General features: G+C 39.6%; 8 protein-coding genes across 8 annotated transcripts; 3 read left to right on the top strand and 5 right to left on the bottom strand.

The window, feature by feature from the left end:
* The first annotated feature begins 246 nt into the window (after positions 1–246).
* Positions 247–1053, top strand: BCR41DRAFT_387010 (hypothetical protein). Its single transcript, XM_022027851.1, has 3 exons — positions 247–649; positions 689–772; positions 817–1053. The coding sequence occupies exons 1-3, from the start codon at positions 501–503 to the stop codon at positions 986–988; spliced, it is 405 nt and encodes a 134-aa protein (XP_021880547.1). The 5' UTR covers positions 247–500; the 3' UTR covers positions 989–1053.
* A 3741-nt stretch (positions 1054–4794) lies between these two features.
* On the bottom strand, positions 4795–5209 carry BCR41DRAFT_371284 (hypothetical protein; the record flags this gene model as incomplete). The annotated part of the gene is made up of 2 exons (XM_022026587.1): positions 4795–4983; positions 5087–5209. The coding sequence occupies 2 exons, from the start codon at positions 5207–5209 to the stop codon at positions 4795–4797; spliced, it is 312 nt and encodes a 103-aa protein (XP_021880546.1).
* A 2744-nt stretch (positions 5210–7953) lies between these two features.
* BCR41DRAFT_371282 (hypothetical protein) lies at positions 7954–8479 on the bottom strand (the record flags this gene model as incomplete). The annotated part of the gene is made up of 2 exons (XM_022026586.1): positions 7954–8166; positions 8222–8479. The coding sequence occupies 2 exons, from the start codon at positions 8477–8479 to the stop codon at positions 7954–7956; spliced, it is 471 nt and encodes a 156-aa protein (XP_021880545.1).
* Positions 8480–8967: 488 nt separating this feature from the next.
* BCR41DRAFT_422687 (cytochrome c/c1 heme-lyase) lies at positions 8968–10169 on the bottom strand. The gene is made up of 3 exons (XM_022030180.1): positions 9506–10169; positions 9304–9387; positions 8968–9199 (listed from the first exon to the last, which is right to left on the bottom strand). The coding sequence occupies exons 1-3, from the start codon at positions 10138–10140 to the stop codon at positions 9007–9009; spliced, it is 912 nt and encodes a 303-aa protein (XP_021880544.1). The 5' UTR covers positions 10141–10169; the 3' UTR covers positions 8968–9006.
* Positions 10170–10989: 820 nt separating this feature from the next.
* BCR41DRAFT_296403 (hypothetical protein) lies at positions 10990–11244 on the top strand (the record flags this gene model as incomplete). The annotated part of the gene is made up of 1 exon (XM_022020432.1): positions 10990–11244. A coding segment is annotated over one exon (255 nt), but the record flags the coding sequence as incomplete, so codon positions are not given.
* A 3025-nt stretch (positions 11245–14269) lies between these two features.
* On the top strand, positions 14270–15420 carry BCR41DRAFT_387005 (hypothetical protein; the record flags this gene model as incomplete). Its single annotated transcript, XM_022027850.1, has 4 exons — positions 14270–14461; positions 14581–14694; positions 14900–14998; positions 15120–15420. Exons 1-4 carry the CDS (start codon positions 14388–14390, stop codon positions 15418–15420), a joined length of 588 nt encoding a protein of 195 aa, XP_021880542.1. The 5' UTR covers positions 14270–14387.
* Positions 15421–15747: 327 nt separating this feature from the next.
* On the bottom strand, positions 15748–17726 carry BCR41DRAFT_337387 (hypothetical protein). Its single transcript, XM_022022069.1, has 6 exons — positions 17605–17726; positions 17395–17436; positions 17146–17272; positions 16865–17017; positions 16251–16619; positions 15748–16092 (listed from the first exon to the last, which is right to left on the bottom strand). Exons 1-6 carry the CDS (start codon positions 17677–17679, stop codon positions 15764–15766), a joined length of 1095 nt encoding a protein of 364 aa, XP_021880541.1. The 5' UTR covers positions 17680–17726; the 3' UTR covers positions 15748–15763.
* Positions 17727–17861: 135 nt separating this feature from the next.
* Positions 17862–18374, bottom strand: BCR41DRAFT_371277 (hypothetical protein; the record flags this gene model as incomplete). The annotated part of the gene is made up of 2 exons (XM_022026585.1): positions 17862–17985; positions 18118–18374. 2 exons carry the CDS (start codon positions 18372–18374, stop codon positions 17862–17864), a joined length of 381 nt encoding a protein of 126 aa, XP_021880540.1.
* Between the last annotated feature and the right edge of the window lie 1978 nt (positions 18375–20352).

The following is a 20352-nucleotide window of genomic DNA, read 5'->3' as shown; positions in this document are numbered from 1 at the left end:
TTAATAATATTGTTGTTGTTCAAGCCGCAAAGCACTATAAAATTGATCCTGGATCTCGGTTCACTAGGCTCGTCACCAGCCTGAGGACGAAGTTCATGTGCACATGCATGTACTGAAAGGCAAATCTGGCTTGCTCTTGCGGACACTTCTCTCTCAGGCTGGGACCAAAGTTGACATTTTGGCTGGAGGTCTCTTTTTTAAATTTGAAAAAATTCCCAAGTCGGACACACTGCGGGAAAGGCTCTCTTTTTTCTGCCATTCTCGCCGCAGAAAATGGCTTTTTTTTTTTTCTAAGTCCAGACTAGAATATTGATTTGATTGAGAACGAACGAGGAATGAGAAAAAAGGATGGTATACTTCGCGTAAAAAGAGTCATCATGCTCTAATTAATCAATTAATTACCTTTAATTAAGATAGTGTGCTTAATAAGGTCAGAGAGATGGAAACGAGAATTGTTGAGTAGATTCAAATGTTAGAATAATAAAATGTTAGACTAATAGATGGCAATGCAGATGATGGGGCAAGAGATGATTGGTAAAAATGAGGCTAGTGATTTGGGTGTGTGTGTAGGACCGATTAAAAAGCGCCATCCCGTTTGTCAAAAGGGTAAGCGGATAGCGATGGCTTCGTTCATAAAGGATGAACGATTGTAAAAAATACTCAATAGATATGGTATTTTCATTACAAGACAAAATTCCTTTCACTTGATTGACATTCGACTCTTTTCTTCATGCTTGAACCTCGGCGATCCTCCTGCATATGCGGTATTGATGTGAGTTTTTATGACATACTGTCCCGCATGTTTTAAATATCTAGGTGTTGCTTTAACATTCTGACCATTGTTGATAACGAGCTTCTGAATCTTAAGCTTGACGTGTATGCCGCCTGGGACCATGAAACAGAGGAATGTGATATTGTCACTTTTCTCCGAAGTTTGATCGGTTTCTCTTCAAGCAGGATCCAGTATTATTATCGATTATCTCCTTGAATGATGCTTGCTTGATCGGATGCTCCTCTGATGTGACCTGGAATGGCGTGTCGGGCCCCAACACAAAACCAATGGGTAGAAAGATAGGAATAGACAGTAGAAACAACTTGCCACTTACTTAAGAAAATTCCGATAATGCAGCTGCGGCAATCAGCTTGGTGTGTTCACTTCTCCTTGCTCAGGTTTGTTGAATAGCGATATTTAATTTATCTATTAGTGTTATATTACAAAATTGTGTCTGTGCCATTGTCATAAACAATGGCAAGTAAAAAGAAGTAAAAGAAACGATCGCCACTTTTTCCTTGGCCTCTTATCCCTGCCTGACCTATTGGCTTGTCGTCCTCCGCATGCACTTTTTCTTTTATTTGATCCGCTGGGTTTGCTCAGCTCTCTCTTATTTTCCATAGCTTGAGCTTTATCGACAATTCTCTTTGATGTGCTCCTTGCCCGTGGTTCTTTGGGCTTGCTTCCTTCTCCCTCATCCTCCACAACTCGAGTCAATTCTGACTTCCTGAGGGATTCCCTTGCACTTTCAAGGAAGTTCAGCAAGCTAATATTGAGCACGTCGTTTCTATTCGTTTGTCTTTGATGACAGGGGCTTCTATGACTTTAGCTACTGAATAATCACCCTGTTCGTGATAAGACAACATAATAAGACAACATGATAAGGCAATGTGATAAATAAGGCCTAAACAACAGGAACAAGAATATGTCATTCGAGCAAAAACCGGGTAGAGAGGACGGTGATGAGAGATGTTCCTTGATGCAATTATGGCAAGTTGTATTGTGGGCATCCCTAATTCTTGACCTTATCGCCGATTTTTGACTGTACGGAAACAGGATAGTATTTACCCTCCGATTCTAATACAAAGACGATATCTGGTCCAGACGGGTTCTCTTTTGGAAACAAAAAAAAGCGAGATTAACTTGAATTCATGTATTGAGTCTTTATTACAGTGAGTATCCAAGAATTCGTTCGTTGTTATAATTCTGGAAGATTGAAGTTAACAAAGCGGGACTGAAATACTCAAAATGTGTGCCCTTTGTGCCAGACATAGGGGCGTCTAGCAACACACTATTAACCAATTTAACCAATCCAGGGTCATCCACTTCAAATAAGTTAAATGCTATTGGCTCAACGACAATCGTAAACTCCTTCTTCCTTTGATTAACGACAATTCGAGCAAACGAAGCCTCGACCGGAACAGGCTCATTGTACTCCAATATCAAGTCTTTACTATATAGTAATCTATTCTTTACGGCTCGACCGAAGGTTTCCCTGATGTCGGCACTGGTTTTAATTGCTGCATCCCCTTTGTTAATACGCTTCAGAATCCTAGATTACTCATGGCATAGGTTACCAGATTCTTTATATCCTGGATCAGTGAGCGACCACACCAGGCCCTTGATTTCTTGCTTCCAAAGGCCTGCATCGGCACGCCCAATGACGTTCTCTATTATAGTGATCATTGGACGGAGACGACCATAGGACCAAGCATATAGCATTTCGATTGCTTGATCATTAAAATGGCCTCTCAGCTTTGATGCAGAGCTTGAGAAACTTATTTCTCCAAATATCGTACAAGTGTCTTGAAGTATGTCCGGAATTTTGCTTGATTATCCCATCTAGGAAACGGTACTGCACTCTTGAATCTCGAGTCATCGAGAACTTCTCGATATTCCTTGAAGCTTTGCCAGTTCTCTTAACCCAAGCAAGATCATAAATACAAAAGCCTATCCCGCAAGGAACTATGCAAATTCGTGGTAAATCCTCTGATAAACTCTCCAATCCATGAAAGAATGCTGATAGTATTGGTCGCTTAGTGTTGTCGTTATTAATACACTGGTATTTAGCCTCCCCTCTCCATATCCTGCGTCTCGTCAAAATAACCAAAAACATAGAGTTGCTTTGATGCCGCTCCGAAAGGACCCGATTAGATTGTCGAACCAATCTTGCAGGAGCTTGTCAAGGCAATTAAAGCCAACTCCACCAAGTAATTCTGCTACTTTTGTGAAGAGCGCTAGGAATAAATCTGTCCTGGATGGAACCGAGTTTCCTCAATGAACTTCTCCAAGGACTTGTGGACACACTTGCAATAGCATCCATTGGCTAGGCGTCATTCTACCTTCGGACAAGTAAAAAGGGTAAATTGATGAGTATCAAATATAAAACATAAAGGCATTTTTGCTTACGTTCTTCAAGGGGCATACGAAAACCAAACTGCGATTAACCGCCTATGAACGCAAGACACAGAACTTTTGGTGAGATTATAAGTAAGCGTGGATATCCCAGACATCAAGGACCTTTTCCTCCTAATCTCCCATCCGTCTAGCATAGCTCCCAAGGTAATTAATGTGAGAGGGAATGATTCTGGCGAGATTGATGCCCTCAACAGCATGTAGCATTAATATACCGAGAACTATGAATATATTGACAACACAATCTAATATTGTATCACATTTTACCGGTCAAGCGCGTGACAGCCTTGGGCCAAATTCTTGATGTTTTTTTATTCCATGTCAGCAGTGGATTTAACTGATGTCGATGATACCACTGTTGATAATAAGGCTGTTCATGTTGTATCGTGAGAAGAATGCATATGGATAACAGTCGTGCCATTTCGATCCGATTTGCAGCTTCCTCGGTATCTTTTGCCTGGGACACAATGTCTGGTTGAGGTTTCCATACTGTTTCCATTTTGGTAGCATTGGATGATGGAGAGGACAATAAGATGAAATGAAAGTGCTTGAAGTTGCTGGATCACATATAAATGTTCTGTGCATTCGGTTGGGATTGCCGTAGTTATATTTAAATGATCGTGTCCACGACGAGGACGACGACGCATCATTAGCTGTATTGCAACGGCGGCATCATTGGGGTGTAGCTTTTTCATAATATCTTTAGCACGGGGGACACTTGATGCAGAAGTAAAAGCTACCAAGGTTTTGGTGGCATCATCCTTGGCTCCACTGCTGTTGCCACCAATATTGTTGTTGATTGGATTTGGTTGGGTCTTTTTGATAATAACGTGACGAGGACAAGTCCTGAGGTGGTAACGGAGTGTGATGCCATAACAGTTGATAATGGTGCAGCCACTTCACTGATGTAGTTACATTTGTGTTCGAGCTTGCCATGCTATACTGGTTATCTTCTATTTCTTCTTGTCCTTGATTCTTTTCATTTCGTTGTTTTCTTTGACACTTGAATGTCATGCTCTAGTAGAATTGTCTGAGTGTTCTTTGTGTTTTACGATGGAATGCATTTTCTTTTCTGAATGAGCAAATGCGAATTCAGTTGGTTGGGAAAGGGAAAAGTGAAGTACTCTGTTGGTTGGGAAAAGAGTAAAGTATTTAGTTGGTCGGTAAAGTATTCAGTTGGCTGTAAAAAAAAAAACTTTAAGTAGGCTGATTTGTCACGTGAAATCAAAAGTTACACGCGACGCGTCTATCTTGCCCGTGAATGAGTAGTAGCAGTCCATGTGGCGATTGGCAGCTATTTTATGGCTTTTCAAGACAAAATCAGTCAAACAAGGTTCCCTGAGAATGGAAACGGGAATGGCAATGGGGAAAGAGCAGATGATTGTGAATATTTTTTTTACATCAAGGATGAAAGATCAAGCCTGTGTGCATTTAGATTTATGCTATTTGGACAATAAGTTTGCGCTTTATGGACAATAAGTTTGTGCTTGCTTTCTTCCAGCATGTGCTAGAAACCGAAATATTACGCTCTTTCTCTTCAGGCTCAGAGCTCCGTCTGGTTCATAACCAACCACGTCTTTAAGGGTATTCAGAGCACTAAATAACTTTCAGTCAGGCATTGGGAGCAAGTCAATGTGCTGGGGGGGTTTCAGTAAATAATCACCTTTCCTTTCTAAGGAACATTTAATGGTCACTGTGTTCCTCAAGTATTGAGCCACACTTTTGAGGTGATTCACTGTGTTCCCCTTTCCGGTATTAGTGGTAACCATAGGCGGATGAGGTGGCCCACGGATGAACTTTTAGAATAATCAAATAAAAAACATTAACGTAGGATCAATAACCTGACATGAATAACCTAGAGTTAACAAAAATTAAAGCAAACTATACTTCTTTCTAGACCGTCCATCCTTTCTGAACGTTTGGCAAGTAATCTTGATTATCTACGAGAAGCCACATTTGTTTAATATCGTTGGTATGCTTGTTTCTGGCTGTGGACTCCAGCTCATCAACTGTCGGGGACATATACAAATATATCGATATTCATGGCCAGCTTGGGCTTGTGGATCGAAATCCAAGAGAGTTCTTTTTTATTACTACTACCATTACTATTACTATTAATATGAAACTATGGCTTAAATATCCTGGGGAGCAGGGGTTTGGGGGGTCGACTGAGGCTTTCATAGTGCACGTTAACCATTTTAATGACACACGTAGGCCAGCGGAAAAATAAAAGCGGGAGAATCTACGTAAATGGACTGTTAAAGACTTTTATCCACTTTTACAAAGTAGGAACTACCATCCACCTGCTTGGTGTGTACTTGATAGTAAATATGCCGCTGTAGACCCTAAAGATGGGACATATAGTCGGCTCTTTTTAAAGTAAGAAGGCATCTATGCAAATATTAATATTTTTAAATGCTCGTGTATCACCATTTTACAGTATAACTGGCTTTTGAAGTTCCAGAAACGTGTATCGAAAATTGAAAATAAATACCATATTTGAGTCTAAGAATAAGCATGTTTTAAGCTTTACGTGCCTCTATATGTATTACTTCTAGAACCGTCTGGGAAAAGCAGGTTCATTTGCTTTTTTTTTTGTTTTTTTTATTTTTTATTGGCCTGGATGATGTAAACTGTATTCCTGGATTTACTACGGCTGTTAATCCAAGCACCCGCTTTAGTTTACAATCGGAAACCTGTGGTAATCATATAGGCTGGTTGACGTAGCGACTATATCCCATCCTTCGCCATTGTAGCGGTAGTCGGCGTTCCAGAGAACGAGAAGGTCTCCAATTTCCAAGTCAGGCTCTTTCCTGAAATACACAGATCGCATCTCGTAGGAACGGACTTCTCGGATCCAGATGATGACTGCTCCATCCGCCTGTACTGGAAACTTGGCCTTTACATATCCCCGGATATTGATCCCATTGCGCGGCTCGCCAGGTTGGAGCTCAGAAAACCTTGTTAAGGGCTGCCCGAGAGCAAGGTCTTGTTCGTCCTCCATTATTTAGTGAGGGAAGCAAATACTAATGGGAAACTCGAATGAAAAGCTTTAATGAGGAGCCTGAATAGGTGTTAAACTTAGATAATGGGGAATTGGAAGGAGAATCTAGACGCTGAACAGCTGAAGAGAAGTAAGGCATTAAATTACGCCGGTTTATATACAAAATATTTCCTGGATATTAAACGGCCATGGCTTCAGTCGTGTCAATAAATACATATAGGATAATATCGCTTATAAGTTGCGCCTACTATGAATGCTAAGGATCAATTGTATCCCTTAAAAGCCGTAGCATTAAAGAGCATGGCGCCTTCCAGTCGCGTTTACAACATCAGGGAAAAGGCTGTGTATCAGACAGATCTCTCCTGGAGATTAGCCAGGTAAATGCGTCTGATGCTTTTGCCATTGTAGTGCTTTTCTTGGTACTATGCAGCAAAGCAGCTCTTTATGACCAGTGACTCTCACCGGCGGACTTGGCTGGCACGACGCGCCGCTAGCCTACCAGTAGAAGTATGATATACTTAATATAAAAAAATCCTGATATGCCGGTACGTCAGATCAGAAATCACTAACAATGTAAGTTTTCTGGGTGACGGTGCGCCACGCCGATTTTTTTTTTACCACCACTGCAAAATCTACCGGTGAGGATTATTGCTACTGGCCAACAGTAGCAGGTGGTTACTAAAGGTCACTATTCATTAATGGTTTAATGTTCATGCAAAGATGCAGGGTGACTAAATCAAACACTCTTTGTTGATTATTGATGGTCCAACAAGAAACAAGATTTAGTTCGCTCTGACTTGCCGTTATTTACCCTGCTCAGTTTTTACAATTGGGTTTCCCCTAAACATACTAGACGTAACTACCACTTACAATAGAGTAACGGAGAAAGTACTAAATAATGAATGAAAAGTACGGGGGACATGAGGAGATCCCTCTTTCTCTCCTCCCCGCAGCCTCCGATTGCTTCTTAGTAAGGGGAATTTTTTTTCTTATGCGTCCACACTGTCTGTTCCACAGTAGTAAAGTGCTTCTCTGCCTATTCATCCTCCTTACAACGACAAGACGTGATAGCTATGCTCCTTCTCCTTCTTTCCCTCAAATGATACAGTAAGGTTATCAATGGATCTGTTTACAACGATAAGGTTAATTTTTACTTTTACACGGACACAGTTTATACAGTCTATGCTTTTTTCTGCGGCATCGTTTATAAATTTTTGCGAACTAATGGATATCATATTTGAAATAAATATAATCCCACAGTTTATTTGAGCGGAATGGTATCACAATGACAACAATATCTTTAGTAGTTTTCTGTTGCTCCTTTTTATGTTTTAATCTCCTTTTCAAATTAAAAAGCTAGTGGAAGAGCAGTGGTGGAGCAGAAAAAAATAGGAAAGAATGAGAGAGTCGAGAAGATATGAATGAATAGATGAATAGGTAGAATAAGCAAGTAAGAAGAAGTCATCTGCCTTCTGAGTACCGTTTAGTCATACAAACATCTTGCGACGAGTTGTGTGAATTCCAAGCGGTTGAGGTTCAACACTACGGATGGCGAAATGTCATTGAATAGAGTCCAAATATTAATTTCTGATTGGCTATTCATCGGAGCTAGTGTTAAAATAATCACGAAAAAAATTATTTTCAGGAATAACTAAACGAGACGCGTCTCTCGATCCCACATGCCAACGATTCTACTAATCTTTTTTAATTTTTATCTCTACTTTTTTTTTTTTTTTTTTTTTTTTTCATTCGCTTTGTTCGTTTACATCTGTTTGCTACGCTTGTTAGCGCCAGAAGAACGATCTGTCCTTGGAGGATATGGTACATAGTATCCCATGTTGCAATACATACAGTCTGATAAAGCAACTAGTTCCCAAGAACTACCCCTTTGGACATACTTTTGATTATCATTACGTAAAAGGAAAGAGAAGGAAATAAAAAAGAAATTAAGAAAAATGGCACCAGTAAAGAACAACTTTGCATAAAAAAGTGAAAATAATAATACACATTTTTTTTTTATTTTATCTTACGTTAATATTTTGGAGAGTGAGAAAGTCTCCTGGCAAGAAGCTCAATGTGGTCGGGTAATCAAAATAGACTATTCGATAGACAATAGAGTGACAATCCTCCAGCAAGACGGACTGTCCTCCGCTACTCTGTAATTGGACGGCATTTACCACGTATCCTTGGATATTGATGCCTAGACATTGTTTGCCTGAAACCAGGTTACAGAAAGGCGTGTAAAGAGCATTAAGGTCGAGCTTCGCGGAGCACTGTCTTACTGCCATTATAAAGCGGAGAAATATCGCTGAGTTTGAGTATGGAAGAATAAAGGAGGTGTCAACATAAGATGACAATAATGATAAAAACACCTAGATTGAAGAAAGAAGAAAGACAAAGGAAAGAGGAATTGATTCACCAGAACATTTGGTCCATTTATCCTTCACTTTATTCTCTCCCTCTTTTTTTTTTTTTTTTTTTTTTTTTTTTTGGTTGTTCCAAAGGCAATCGGCACCTTCCAACCGTGCTATTAAAGGATCTCTTGAAGGAGCAACAATGCCTTTTAATCGTGTATTCAAAACACCGACGGCTTTCTACCGAATAATAAAGTAGTAGTGTGAAAGCCTCGGTTCCTTTATGGTTATCATGATAAGCACGCTAGTGAAGTATGGTCATTTCCCTTTAGATGCGAAATGAAGCAAGAAAGGGTTCCAAACTACTACTCGTTGACAGATGGCATTGGCATGTGGAAGCAAAGTAGCTTTGTTATACAGCTATTTTTATTATTACTATTTACTTTTTTCTCTTTTTCTATTCAATCAAACATAAACTTTTTGAATCGTTGCCATGCTCCATCCAGCGTCAGTTTTGGACGGACATCAAGGTAAAAACTAGGCGCTTCAGGGTAGCGGGGATCGGGCTGGCCAGAGTAAAAGTCGATAATGTAGGTGACTTGTTTACCACAGCGATCGACAACCCAATCATGTCGATCAAAAGGAAGTGTATATCTATTTTTTTTTTTTTTTTTTTTAAAAAAAGAAAAAAAAAAGCTATCAGTATTGTAGAATCGCACCAGATCTAAAAACTAGAACCAAATTCACGTAGACTTTACCCCATCCATGAACGAATTCGTGCTTTTGGGGTGATCTCCTTTGGTTTGCCTTCAAACTTGACCAACTTGGGACCACCACATTTGCTAATAAACCACCAAAAAAAAAAAAAAAAAAAAAAAAAGATCAATTGGTTAATCAATATTCCTTGCCCCCAGCTTTTTTTTTTTTTTTTTTTTTTTAAATTGCTCTACGGTCTCTTACTTTTCCATGAGTTTCTCCCAGCGTAAGATATGTTTCCAAGCCATCTCATTGACCATGTTGTGGATTGGGACTACAAACTTCATATCTTCTTCACGTGGACTCCAGTTTTTGCGCTTCATCGCATTGAAAAACATTTGTTCCGAAGGATAGATCCACACGTTTTCTTTGTCATTATCGGGATCTGCACTATGTGCTCCAGCGTCTTTGTTCTTATTATCGCCATAGGGGTCTGGAGAGGTAGCGGCTTTAGGGATAGAGCTGTATTCACGTTCAGTGTTGAGATCTACACGTTGAGATGCTGCTCGAAACTGATCTGGTTTTGAAGGCATATTGTTCTTTGGATCGATCATAAGCATAGGCGTTGTCGTTGCAGTGTCTTTGGGTATTGAGTTTGATGCCGATGATATTGGTGACGATCCTGAAGAGGACTGTGCAGATCGAGGCATAAAATGTTTATGGGCTTCTGGTGAGACAGGACACTTTGCAGGCTCGCCGTTCGGACTTGTCGTAGACACTGCTGGGTGACCCTCTGGGAGTGTAGACTGGGGAGTAGCATCTCTGGGTAGAAAATGTTTGAATGTTGAATGGTCCACGGGACATTTAGACTCGCTGTTCCTGTCCTCTGTTCCAGCCATGGTGTCCGGTTTGCTAGTGGTGTTTTCCGCGAATGGTGAAGAAGGTCCGAAATCTTTCCTTTTTCTGTGCGTAATATTCGTTCTTATCATGTGACCATCTCCTGTTGATAGCAAACATGCAAGTCACATGTTTACCTAAACCCAAGCTTCAAGGAGAGTTAATCACAAGCAACCATTGGACAAGAAGCAGAACTGCCCGTTGTCCAATTTCTCTATTTCACTTTCTTGTTCTTGATGCTGCAGCATCGCAGAGAGCATTATTAATGAAAAAAAAAAGTGTCGTCTTAATTTCCTAAAGCTATTTGTTTATTCTGTTTTTCTCCCTTCTCTTTTTTTTTTTATATTGTATTGATTGTCTGCCAATATAATCTTCCATCTGCATTCTTCCTTTTTCCCCTTTATTTTCATTTTTCCCTTATATCCTCGCCACTTTGACCTAGTCAAAGGCGCAGCGGAAGTGAAGCACGAAACTACTCTTTATCGACAAACGATCAACCCACTTCTTTAAACATCCACGCATTCCAGGGTTAGGCGCACGCGTCTCTATTGACACCTGTGTCCACCGTCGCCTCAACATCTCCACTCTTTGATTCTCATTTTCATCAAAATTATCAATCTATTACTACAATGAAAGAGGCAGGGGAGCGCAGTGGATCAGTGCCCGCTACATCCAACGCTATCAAACGATCTTATTCTCTTCGCAAATCACCCACTCCTTTTCGCAAGGATCGCGTGCTTGTAAATGGAAACCGTCATCAACAACGCAACCCACAGAGCGACTTGATCGTATTTACCAACCATCAGCATGAACGCGATCCATCCACGCTGGCCAATTTTTGTCAATCAGTGCTCCGCATCTCAACACTTCACATCTTACAGGCAGCAGGATACGATGCTGTTCAAGCAAACTCAATGTCCGTTCTGGTGGATTGTCTAGGAAAATACCTATCCTACCTAGCAGAGTCTGCCAAGGAGTTTGCAGAGCTCTCTGGAAGATCTCAGATCACGGCATTTGATGTTGCATTTGGCTTATCGGACCTTGGTATCGAGTTATCAGATTTGAAGGAATGGCTCAAAGAAAATGGCGGAGAGAACATTGTGGCACCATTCTCATCATCTGCAGCTATAACTACGGAATCAGAAGATACAGGCCAGGCATCAGGCGGAGTTAACGCTAATGGTGTCAGCAATACGTCAGGAACGACCACAGGGCCAGGACCTAACGTGTTTAATCGACCTGTGTTGCCATCCTGGAAAGGTGCCGATCCCGGTCGTGTCATCAATGGTATTGTATTCTGCTTTGTCCTAGGACTTCATGTAGGCTTCAACTCTAGTATCGCAGTAACGATAAGAGTCCTAAACATTCATTATAACGTCATTTGTATATGTGGATGCGATAGATCTCCTTTGGAATGGACGAGAAAGAGAAACTTCTAACAGAAATGTATACGAATGGCATGTCCTACCAGAAGGCTTTGTCCTACCAGAGACGGAAGAAGAGCAGGATGAATATGCGTATCCAGAAGCTTCTAGCGATGAAGATGCAGCTACGGTTAAGGAACTTACTTTGGAAAGACATGTCAAAGGCCCTAAATGGATTCCAGAGTCAAAACCATCACATATACCAGATTTCATGCCACCATTTCCAGGATGTAATTTACCTGTGGAAGAATTGGACGAAGAAGTTAATGATGAAACTGAGATCAGAAATAGTCAGGCTGCTAGCAGTCTTGATAGCGCTTCTACATTGAATGAGATACCAGCATCTGGACTGGACACAAAGACTAGCAGGTCTCTCAAAGCAGAAGAAGATGCAGCTCAGCCAGACTTGATGAAGCTCTCGATTAGCACATCTCAAAGTTCAGCGGACACTGCGGTCACTAATTTAGCGCAACCAACCAAAACCGCCAAACAAAAAGATTTCAATCCTTATAAACATATCGTGCCATTTATGGAGTCCAGACTCCCATTATCGCCCTTGTACGGTGCATTACCTTTGAAAGCAACTACACCAAGGACTAGAACCACAAAACCAAGAATTGGATTGTCTCCAAAGGCACAGCAATTGTTCTCGGATACACTTATGGGCCTCATGGACAGCTCACAAAACTCTTTGGCCTATCCAAGGCGTCTTAAGAGCCAATCCCGGCTAGCTCTTGCAATTGCCCGACCAGGGGAAACATCAGTAACTTTGTTTTCTAATTCCCCAGATTCTGGAATGATTGAGTCTCTTTTGCAGCAATCAGCACCTCCTCCCATTATGAACAAATTCGCGAATTCAGGAGTGTCTGTGCAGGATGCCATGTCACCAATGGTGCCTACTGATAAGAATGTAAACGGAGCGTCTTACACGAATTTCCACTCGACAGGAGAGGTGTCGTCTGTAGGCACTATAGGAACACATGTGGCGACTGGGTCTAGGAAGAGCTCATTCTCAAATTCCTCACTTTCAACTGTCATTTATCCTCCTCAAAATAATATTGCGGCTGTCCCAAATACCATCGGGGTCTCTTCTGGCACAATTGGGGTTGGAAGCAAACAGAAACCAGGGTCACGGAAGTCGAGCGTTACAGCCACAGATCCAATAGCTCAGATTCCAACATCTGCATCGGCGGCTATAGTTTCACAAACAGCACCTTTGGGAACATCAACTTCAACAATCTCGACGAATGGTCCAAGTGCTACGCCTATCAACCCCAGCATACTGTCCAGGATAGGATCCAATTTTGATCCAGCAGCTTTACTTGCTGCACATGGCTCAAGTTCTACGCCAACGGTTGTCAATCCTCTCTCTGATGTGAATGGTGTTCATACGACGATACCGCTGGCTTCAACACCGGTACCTACGTCTACGGTAACCCCACTCGTACCAATTAAAATTGAGAGCAGCACCGGCAGGATAGCGCCCTCTGTTGCTTTAGTCTCGTCTGCAGGCGTGACGCCAGCTCCGATAACTCCATCTAATTCAGTACAACAGCAACAACAGCAACAACAGCAACAACAGCAACAACAGCAACAACAGCAGCAGCAGCAGAAACAACAACAGCATTATAAGCAGCAGCAGCCTTCAGTGGTGCGGACGACACCAAAGCCAATTCCGAAACCAATTTCTCTATCAGAGCTGCCACTTTCAATGCAGCCTAGCGCTAACAGTGCAAAGGAGCTAACGCCTTCTACAGCCACCCCTACAACCCCCTCTGTCCCAGCAGCACCTAAGATTCGGTTCAAATTTTCAATGTCTTCTACAGGAGATCAAGAGACTTCTCCATCTTCTATTAAGCGAGAGCATGGGCAACATCCTTCATCGGGCCGCCATCACCATAGGTCGTCTTCTATCACATCCTTGTCAGGATCATCGTCGCATCATAAGAAATCCAAAAAGTCATCACGAGAGTATGATTTTGGAGATGATGATGATGATGATGAAGCACGGTATCGAGAAAAGAAGAAGAAAAAGAAGAGCAAATCCAAAGATAGGGATCGGGATCGCGGTCGTGATCGTGACCGTGATCGACGTGACAGTGATGATGAAGATGGAAGTAGTAGTCGCCATAAACACCATAAACACCACAAGAGTCACCATCACCATAACTCGACTTCATCATCATCCAATGGGCTACACGGGTCATTACATGGGGCTTCTCGTGATTACTCAGCTCCTTACCAAGCAGCCATAGAGGATGATAGCCAGGAAGTGATTGATTGTATTTGTTCCAATCCAACACTGGATGACGGCTCATTCATGATTGCATGTGACTCGTGTCAGGTCTGGTTCCATGGGCGGTGCGTGGGCGTACGCGAGGATGATATAATCAAGACATGGTATTGTCGGCGCTGTACCCTCAAGGGTCGTGCATGACAATAACGCTTTGTATTATAATGTAATTTTTTTTCTTTATTATTTTTTCTTTTTTTTTTCTTTTCTTTTTTTTTTTTTTTTTTTCTTCTGATAATGTAATAATAAATGCGCCATTGCGCCTCCTTGCATCGCCACCTCATATCTGCAGCGGCAGGACAAAGTCAATTTTTTTTAAATGCAGCGGTAAGTGACTGCTATAATTTACAGGAATTCTGCTTATTTAAAAACATTCTTTTTTTTTTTTTTTTTTTTTTTTTACATTCACCTTCATAACCTTCTTCCTTTCACACAACTCCTAGTCATCTTATTTTCTATTCTTATTTCTATTTTCAATTCCCTTCCAGACCTTATTTTTATTTATTTTTTTTATTTTTCATTTCCTCTTCTCATGGCCACTGTTGAACGAGAATTATTTGGCGGTGCCATTACTTTGAATCTTCCTCCAAAGTTTGATGATATCAGGTTAGAATTTCTTCTTTTTATCTTTACTTTTACTATTTTATTTTATTTTATTTAGCTTATTGCTATGATAATAAAGAGTTCTAAGCATAATGAAATAAAAAAAAAAATTGATTAATTAGCCAATTTCGTGAAGTTCCAGATCATCAAGAGGTGTTCGTGAACGCAGACGAAGATCAAAGTGTTATTGTTGAGATTTTGGAAATGGTTGATACAGCAGATGACGCTTGTGCTGCGTAAGTTTTTTCTTTTTTTTTTTTTTTTCCTTCTTTTAATCATTACTAACACAAAAAAATGCAAAGTACTTTGCGGACAAAATTACTTCAGGATTGATGGTTGATGGGAAAGTAACTCTTTTGTTTTTTTTTTTTTTTTTTTTTTTTTTTTGTATGAATGTGTGTGTATATATATGCATCTTTGTATCAATATATGGCCTATTAGATACCATTATCAGCAATTGGCTGAAGACAATGATGCTGAAGATTCTTCTGTTGTTCAAAGTGTGTCTGTTCTCAGTAATTCAGAACTTCCTCAATGGCCGTAAGTTTTTCTCTTTTATAATTCTAGAGCCTGCTGGGTTTTTTTTCAAACGTTTCCCAACATCCCCTCCTCAACTTTCCTTCCTTTCTTTCTACCTTCCTTCTTTTTCCCTTCTTAATAGTATTGAGGCAAAGCTTTATCTTCTACTTGGTCAGCAGCGTATTGCAAAGTATAACGAACGTCAAACTCGAGCCATTGGAGGAGATGCACGCAATTTAGTCCAGATCATGATGGTCGTCATCCGTTTGCCCCTTCAGCAAACCGATATCGTGATCTCATACAATGTCCCCCTTCAAATTTCGGAGATTAGTTCTTCTAGAGAAGTGGCTCATGCAGGTGACATTCAAGAGGCAGAGCTTTGGTTCCGTACCTTGCTCGGATCTTTCCAAGTCAAAAACTGGGGACTCTTTGGATCAAATTAAAAAAAAAAAAAAAAAAAAATTCCCTTTAACTCACTCTTTTCCCTGCCCTTGATCCCTCTCATTTCCTCCACTTACTCTTATCCTTACCCATACCTTGACACCATGATACACATTTACGCAATTAGGATAGACAAAAATGAAATATAAAATAAATAAAGATCGATAAACGCTTTTTTTATTTTTATTTTTATTTTTTATTTTTTATTTTTTATTTTTTATTTTTTATTTTTTATTTTTATTTATAATTAGACTCAGTTACTTTTAATGATAAAACTCTAAATGAAATTGGCATGCTTTTTTTTTTTTTTTTTTTTTTTTTTTTTTTTTCCTCTTTTTTCTTCGGTTACTCTAAGGTAGCATACTTCTTCAAGTGCTCAGGGATAGCGTTTGTGAGGCCTTTGGATTCGAGCCACTTCTTGGAGAAGAGGCGGGATTGGTAACGATAAGCACCATCACACAAGATCGTAACAATGTTCTTGCCAGGTCCCAACTTCTTGGCCATCTCTACTGCTGCAACTACATTCAATGCAGATGATGCTCCCACATAAATACCTTCCTCATCCAACAGGCGATAAACCATCTCAATTGACTTTTCATCTGGAATCTGAAGTGCATCATCGATCAACTCAATATCGGGCTTCAAGTTGTCAGTGACACGTCCCTGACCAATACCTAATAAGCAACAAAAAAAAAAAAAAAAAAAGGTCACAATGTATTATTTAAGTATGGGAATACTTTTGGAAATTCGCCGGAAGAACAGGAAGGAGGAAAAAAAAAAGTTTTTTCCATTTTTTTTTTTTTTTTTTTTTTTTTTTAAAAAAGCTTCTTACCTTCAGTGATAGAGCTTCCGCTACGCTCTACTAACTGTCCACCACTCTTGAAATAACTGTAAAGGACAGAACCTGGAGGATCTGCCAAGAAGATCTTGGCCTTTCCGTTGCTCCTCTCCTTCAAGAAACGAGCGATACCAGCCAAAGTGCCACCAGTACCAGTAGAGCAGGTAAAACCATCAACCTGACCATCCAATTGCTTCCAGATTTCAGGGCCTGTGGTCTCGATATGAGCTTGACGGTTAGCTGTGTTGTCGAATTGATTGGTCCAGACAGCGTTCTCGATTGATTGAGCATGTCGAGCAGCCTGATGGTTATAATTCTGAGGATTATCGAAGGCCACAGCTGGAACAGGATAGACCTCAGCACCTAAGACAAAATGAAAAAGGTAAATAAGTAAAAAAAAAAAAAAAAAAAAAAAAAAAAAAAAAAAAAAAAAAAGAGGTCACAGAAGAAATCAAAGGTGAGGAAGAGTAAAAAAAAAAAAAAAAAACGGAAGATAAAGTTGGGAGAGGCGATCATGACGCGCAGTTGAAATGATTGGAAGTACAGACTAGACTCGTAATTTGACGATTAAGGGTTTGTTTTAAACGGTTTTCATTTCCGATACTTACCGAGCATACGCAAAAGATCGATCTTCTCCTGACTCTGGGTGTTGGGCATGTAGATCACACACTTGTAGCCCTTAGCTCTACAGACATGCGCAAGACCAATTCCAGTGTTACCAGCAGTTCCCTCAACAACGGTACCGCCGGGTTTGATAAGGCCTACAAGCATTATAAGGAGAATAAAATAAAATAAAGTAAAATAAAAAAAAAAGTCAGTACAAAAAAGTAGCTCCAGAGCAAAATCGTTTTATTGTTACTATCATTTATTTTATTAAAGTCAATTTTACCTTTCTCCTCAGCATCCTTGACGACATAAAGAGCAGCACGATCCTTGACAGATCCACCAGGGTTCATGAACTCAGCTTTAGCATAGATGTTGCTTCCGGTCTCCTCGCTTAATTTACTGAGACGGATCTAATCAAGCAAATATACGTTTGAAAGTAAAGGAAGAAATTAATATAAGGCGAAGGAAAAAAAAAAAAAAAAAAAAAAAAAAAAAAAGATAAAAACGAGGTGGAAAGAATGCGACCACTTACTAGAGGAGTGTTTCCCAAAGCACCGACAAACCCATCAACAGGCTAATTTTTTTTTTTTTTTATTAATCCAATAATTATGGAAACAGAAAAAGAATAGATCATTGACTTAGAGCTTAAAAATGTACACATTGTTTTCCTTGAACTGCCTCTATTGGAAACAAGTTGAATTGTCAAGATTTTTTCTTTTTCTCTGTGGTGTAAAAATTGTACCTTGGCTGCTGAGATAACAGGTTTAAAAGTCGTAAAGCTGCGCTTCGCCACAGATGAGAGTCCTGTCCCGAACATGATGGAGATGAATGAGGAATGAAGTAGAAAAGAAGGAAAAAAAAAAGTGACAGTTAGAAAATAGTCCCTGAACTTTGTGTTAGACAGGATGGTGATTTTTCTCGCGCCATAATGGCCAGTCACGCAGAATTTTTTTGACCTTTTGATGGAGCAGTGCTATTGGACAGCCTTGGAATCTATTACTATCGATGATATCGACGCGTGATTGGAGCCATTTGGTTTAGTAAAACTACGAAGAAGACAGTCAAATAATGTGGAGTCAAGTCTCGCCAACAATCGCGTCCTTCAGTCACCGCAAAAAAAAACCTTTTTTTTTTTTTAACATGTTGATAGAATTACGCTAGACTCTGTGTGCGTCCTATTTTTTATTTAAAAAAAAAAATTATAACGGGGAAAGAAAGCTTCTAAGCGTCTCTATTCCTAGACAAGGCAACTCACGGCCAGCATTTAAGGTTGTTATATTTTCCCTTGTAACGGATAATTATTAAACCATTGTAGGAATGTTTATAAATAACTTTTAAGACAAAGACTCTTCTTTTTACTCTAGGAAACCATCGACCACCGCACGGTTGCGAAGATCCGGAGATGAGCACTACCATGTAAAATTTTGACTTGATGCAGTCGTATAAAAAAAAAGAAAAGAAAAACAAAGAGAGCAAGAATGCACCATGACATTTTGAAGCCTGGGTTGCCATGATTGATCGCCCTTCTTTTGACAGAGGGAGAGAGAGCTTTTGCACTAGTCCTTTTCTATTTTCTTTTTCTAGGGAAAAAAAAAAAAAAAAAAAAAAAAAACTTCTCTCTCACGTAGACACATAAATCATGATAATGACAAGGAGCGCAGATTTTTTGATTTCAATACAACAGGAGATGAGAGGATAGAAAGCGAGCGTAGAGTGAGACGTAATATATTAAAGTATACCCGTGTACCTGAATATCTTTGTTTCGGTTACATGTGTTTCTCCCTTTCTCCGTTTTTCTCTCTCCTTCATTCCTGCTCTCTCGAGTTGCCTTTATGTTGATGTAATTGTTAAGGATAACCGACCCGAGTACAAGCCTTATTGCAATGAACGATGTTTAAAGAAAGAGGTGAGTTAATGGCTCAAAAATAAAAAACATATTTGTAATTCATGCTAGTTTAGCGCAACATCGCCTTAGCATACAAACAACAATCGTTAAATAAATATAAAAAAAAGGCGATCTGTATGCTTTTAGAGAAAAAAGAGAGTATCATATCCAAGTCGCTTTCTCGCTTATATTGCTCATTCTCGTGCTCTCAAGATTCGTTTGTTGGTCTGATCAACAACAAGCCTCTTTACACAGACTTTTTTTTTTGTTTGCTTTCTAATAGGAGTGAGGAAAAAAAAAGAGAGTTGATTAGAAGCGCACTGGAATATAAACTGTAAATAAATAAAAAAAAAAGACAAAGGATTGAGAGCAAAATGAGAGCAGAGAGAAGATGGATTTTTTTTAGCTCAAGCATCCAATCTGGGGACAATAGCGTAAAAATAGGTTTTTTTTTTCCTATTTCATTCGCGTGTCCTTCTTTCTGTCTCGTCCTATCCAATGCTCTTTTTATTTTTTTTTATTTTTTTTTTTTTCCTCCCTGAGACCCTATCGCGTTGTATGAAGTCGTGTTTTAAAAAATAAATTGTTTGAATAGAATGACATCGATATACCAAAAAATGTCGTGTGAGCAAAGTGCATTGCAAGGTTTGTTCAAGAGAACTGGATAAGGTGCTTTTGTTTATATTTTATTGTCTGACTCTCGATCAAATAAGTCCACACAAAGGAGACAAGGACCATGTGTCCTATTATTCTTTACTCCAAAAGAAAAAAAAAAGAAAGAAAATAATAGAGAATTAAGATGGACAGTAATAAAGGGAAAAGTAGCTAATTCAAAAGGTACAGAGTTGCCGGAAAGGTTCTCAATCGCCGATGCGTGACAAAGATGACAGGCTACGAGCAGTCAGCTTTCTGATTACAGATAAATAGAAATCAACCCTGCTTCTCCACGGGCCCTTTTTTATTTTTATTTTGTTTTATTTTTTTTTAAAGACGTCGATCCACTACCAGCATATATTGCATTTCAAATATGGCTCTTGTTTAGAAGATTGATTTGAGTTCTCTCCGCTCGTTAGACGCTCTTACAACCTGATCCCTTACTTTTCAAGTGTCATCACTTTAGACAAGGCTTTACAAGGAGAAAGAATGAGTACTATAATCATTTATATTAACTTCACTTGGTGCAGTTTCGAACTTTTTTTTTTTTTTTTTTTTTTAAAATGTCATTTGGGGGGTAAATCGTATAATATATTTGTAAAGCTATCTCCAAAAAACTACTACAGAGTATATATATTTATATCATTATATGTATATATTTAATTTGTATGTCGTGGTCCTACAAAAAAAAAAAAAAAAAAAAAAAACAATAGGGCAATATTACAGCATCCCTGAGTGCCCCATGCCCTTTTTTTGTTATTTTATATTAATATTGCGATGTAAGATGCTTACGATGTTCAATCTAATGAAAATTTGAGATGGGCCAAGAGGGGGATTGAGCCAGGGGAAGGGAAAAGAGAGGCGAAAAGAGGTGGAGATACAAAATCAACTGAGAATGAATGAGCAAATGAGTAAACAACTTGGGCTAAGGGCTTACGAGGCTAGATGGTT

This window comes from Lobosporangium transversale (genome assembly GCF_002105155.1).
Source record: "Lobosporangium transversale strain NRRL 3116 chromosome Unknown BCR41scaffold_22, whole genome shotgun sequence".
Classification (NCBI taxonomy): Eukaryota; Fungi; Mortierellomycota; class Mortierellomycetes; order Mortierellales; family Mortierellaceae; genus Lobosporangium; species Lobosporangium transversale.
This window is presented reverse-complemented; position numbering and strand designations above follow the sequence as displayed.

Excerpts from the sequence above, each read along its gene's own strand:
- BCR41DRAFT_337387 (XM_022022069.1), bottom strand. The coding sequence starts at position 17,679 with ATGTTCGGGACAGGACTCTCATCTGTGGCGAAGCGCAGCTTTACGACT. Across the intron at positions 17,018-17,145 it reads CAAGGATGCTGAGGAGAAAG|GCCTTATCAAACCCGGCGGT; the intron begins GTAAAATTGACT and ends TAATGCTTGTAG. Across the intron at positions 16,620-16,864 it reads CGATCTTTTGCGTATGCTCG|GTGCTGAGGTCTATCCTGTT; the intron begins GTAAGTATCGGA and ends ATTTTGTCTTAG.
- BCR41DRAFT_387010 (XM_022027851.1), top strand. The coding sequence starts at position 501 with ATGGCAATGCAGATGATGGGGCAAGAGATGATTGGTAAAAATGAGGCT. Across the intron at positions 650-688 it reads TTCATAAAGGATGAACGATT|ACAAAATTCCTTTCACTTGA; the intron begins GTAAAAAATACT and ends TTTCATTACAAG. Across the intron at positions 773-816 it reads CCTGCATATGCGGTATTGAT|GTGTTGCTTTAACATTCTGA; the intron begins GTGAGTTTTTAT and ends TTAAATATCTAG.
- BCR41DRAFT_422687 (XM_022030180.1), bottom strand. The coding sequence starts at position 10,140 with ATGGCTGGAACAGAGGACAGGAACAGCGAGTCTAAATGTCCCGTGGAC. Across the intron at positions 9,388-9,505 it reads TGGGAGAAACTCATGGAAAA|CAAATGTGGTGGTCCCAAGT; the intron begins GTAAGAGACCGT and ends GTGGTTTATTAG. Across the intron at positions 9,200-9,303 it reads CGAATTCGTTCATGGATGGG|ATATACACTTCCTTTTGATC; the intron begins GTAAAGTCTACG and ends AAAAAAAAATAG.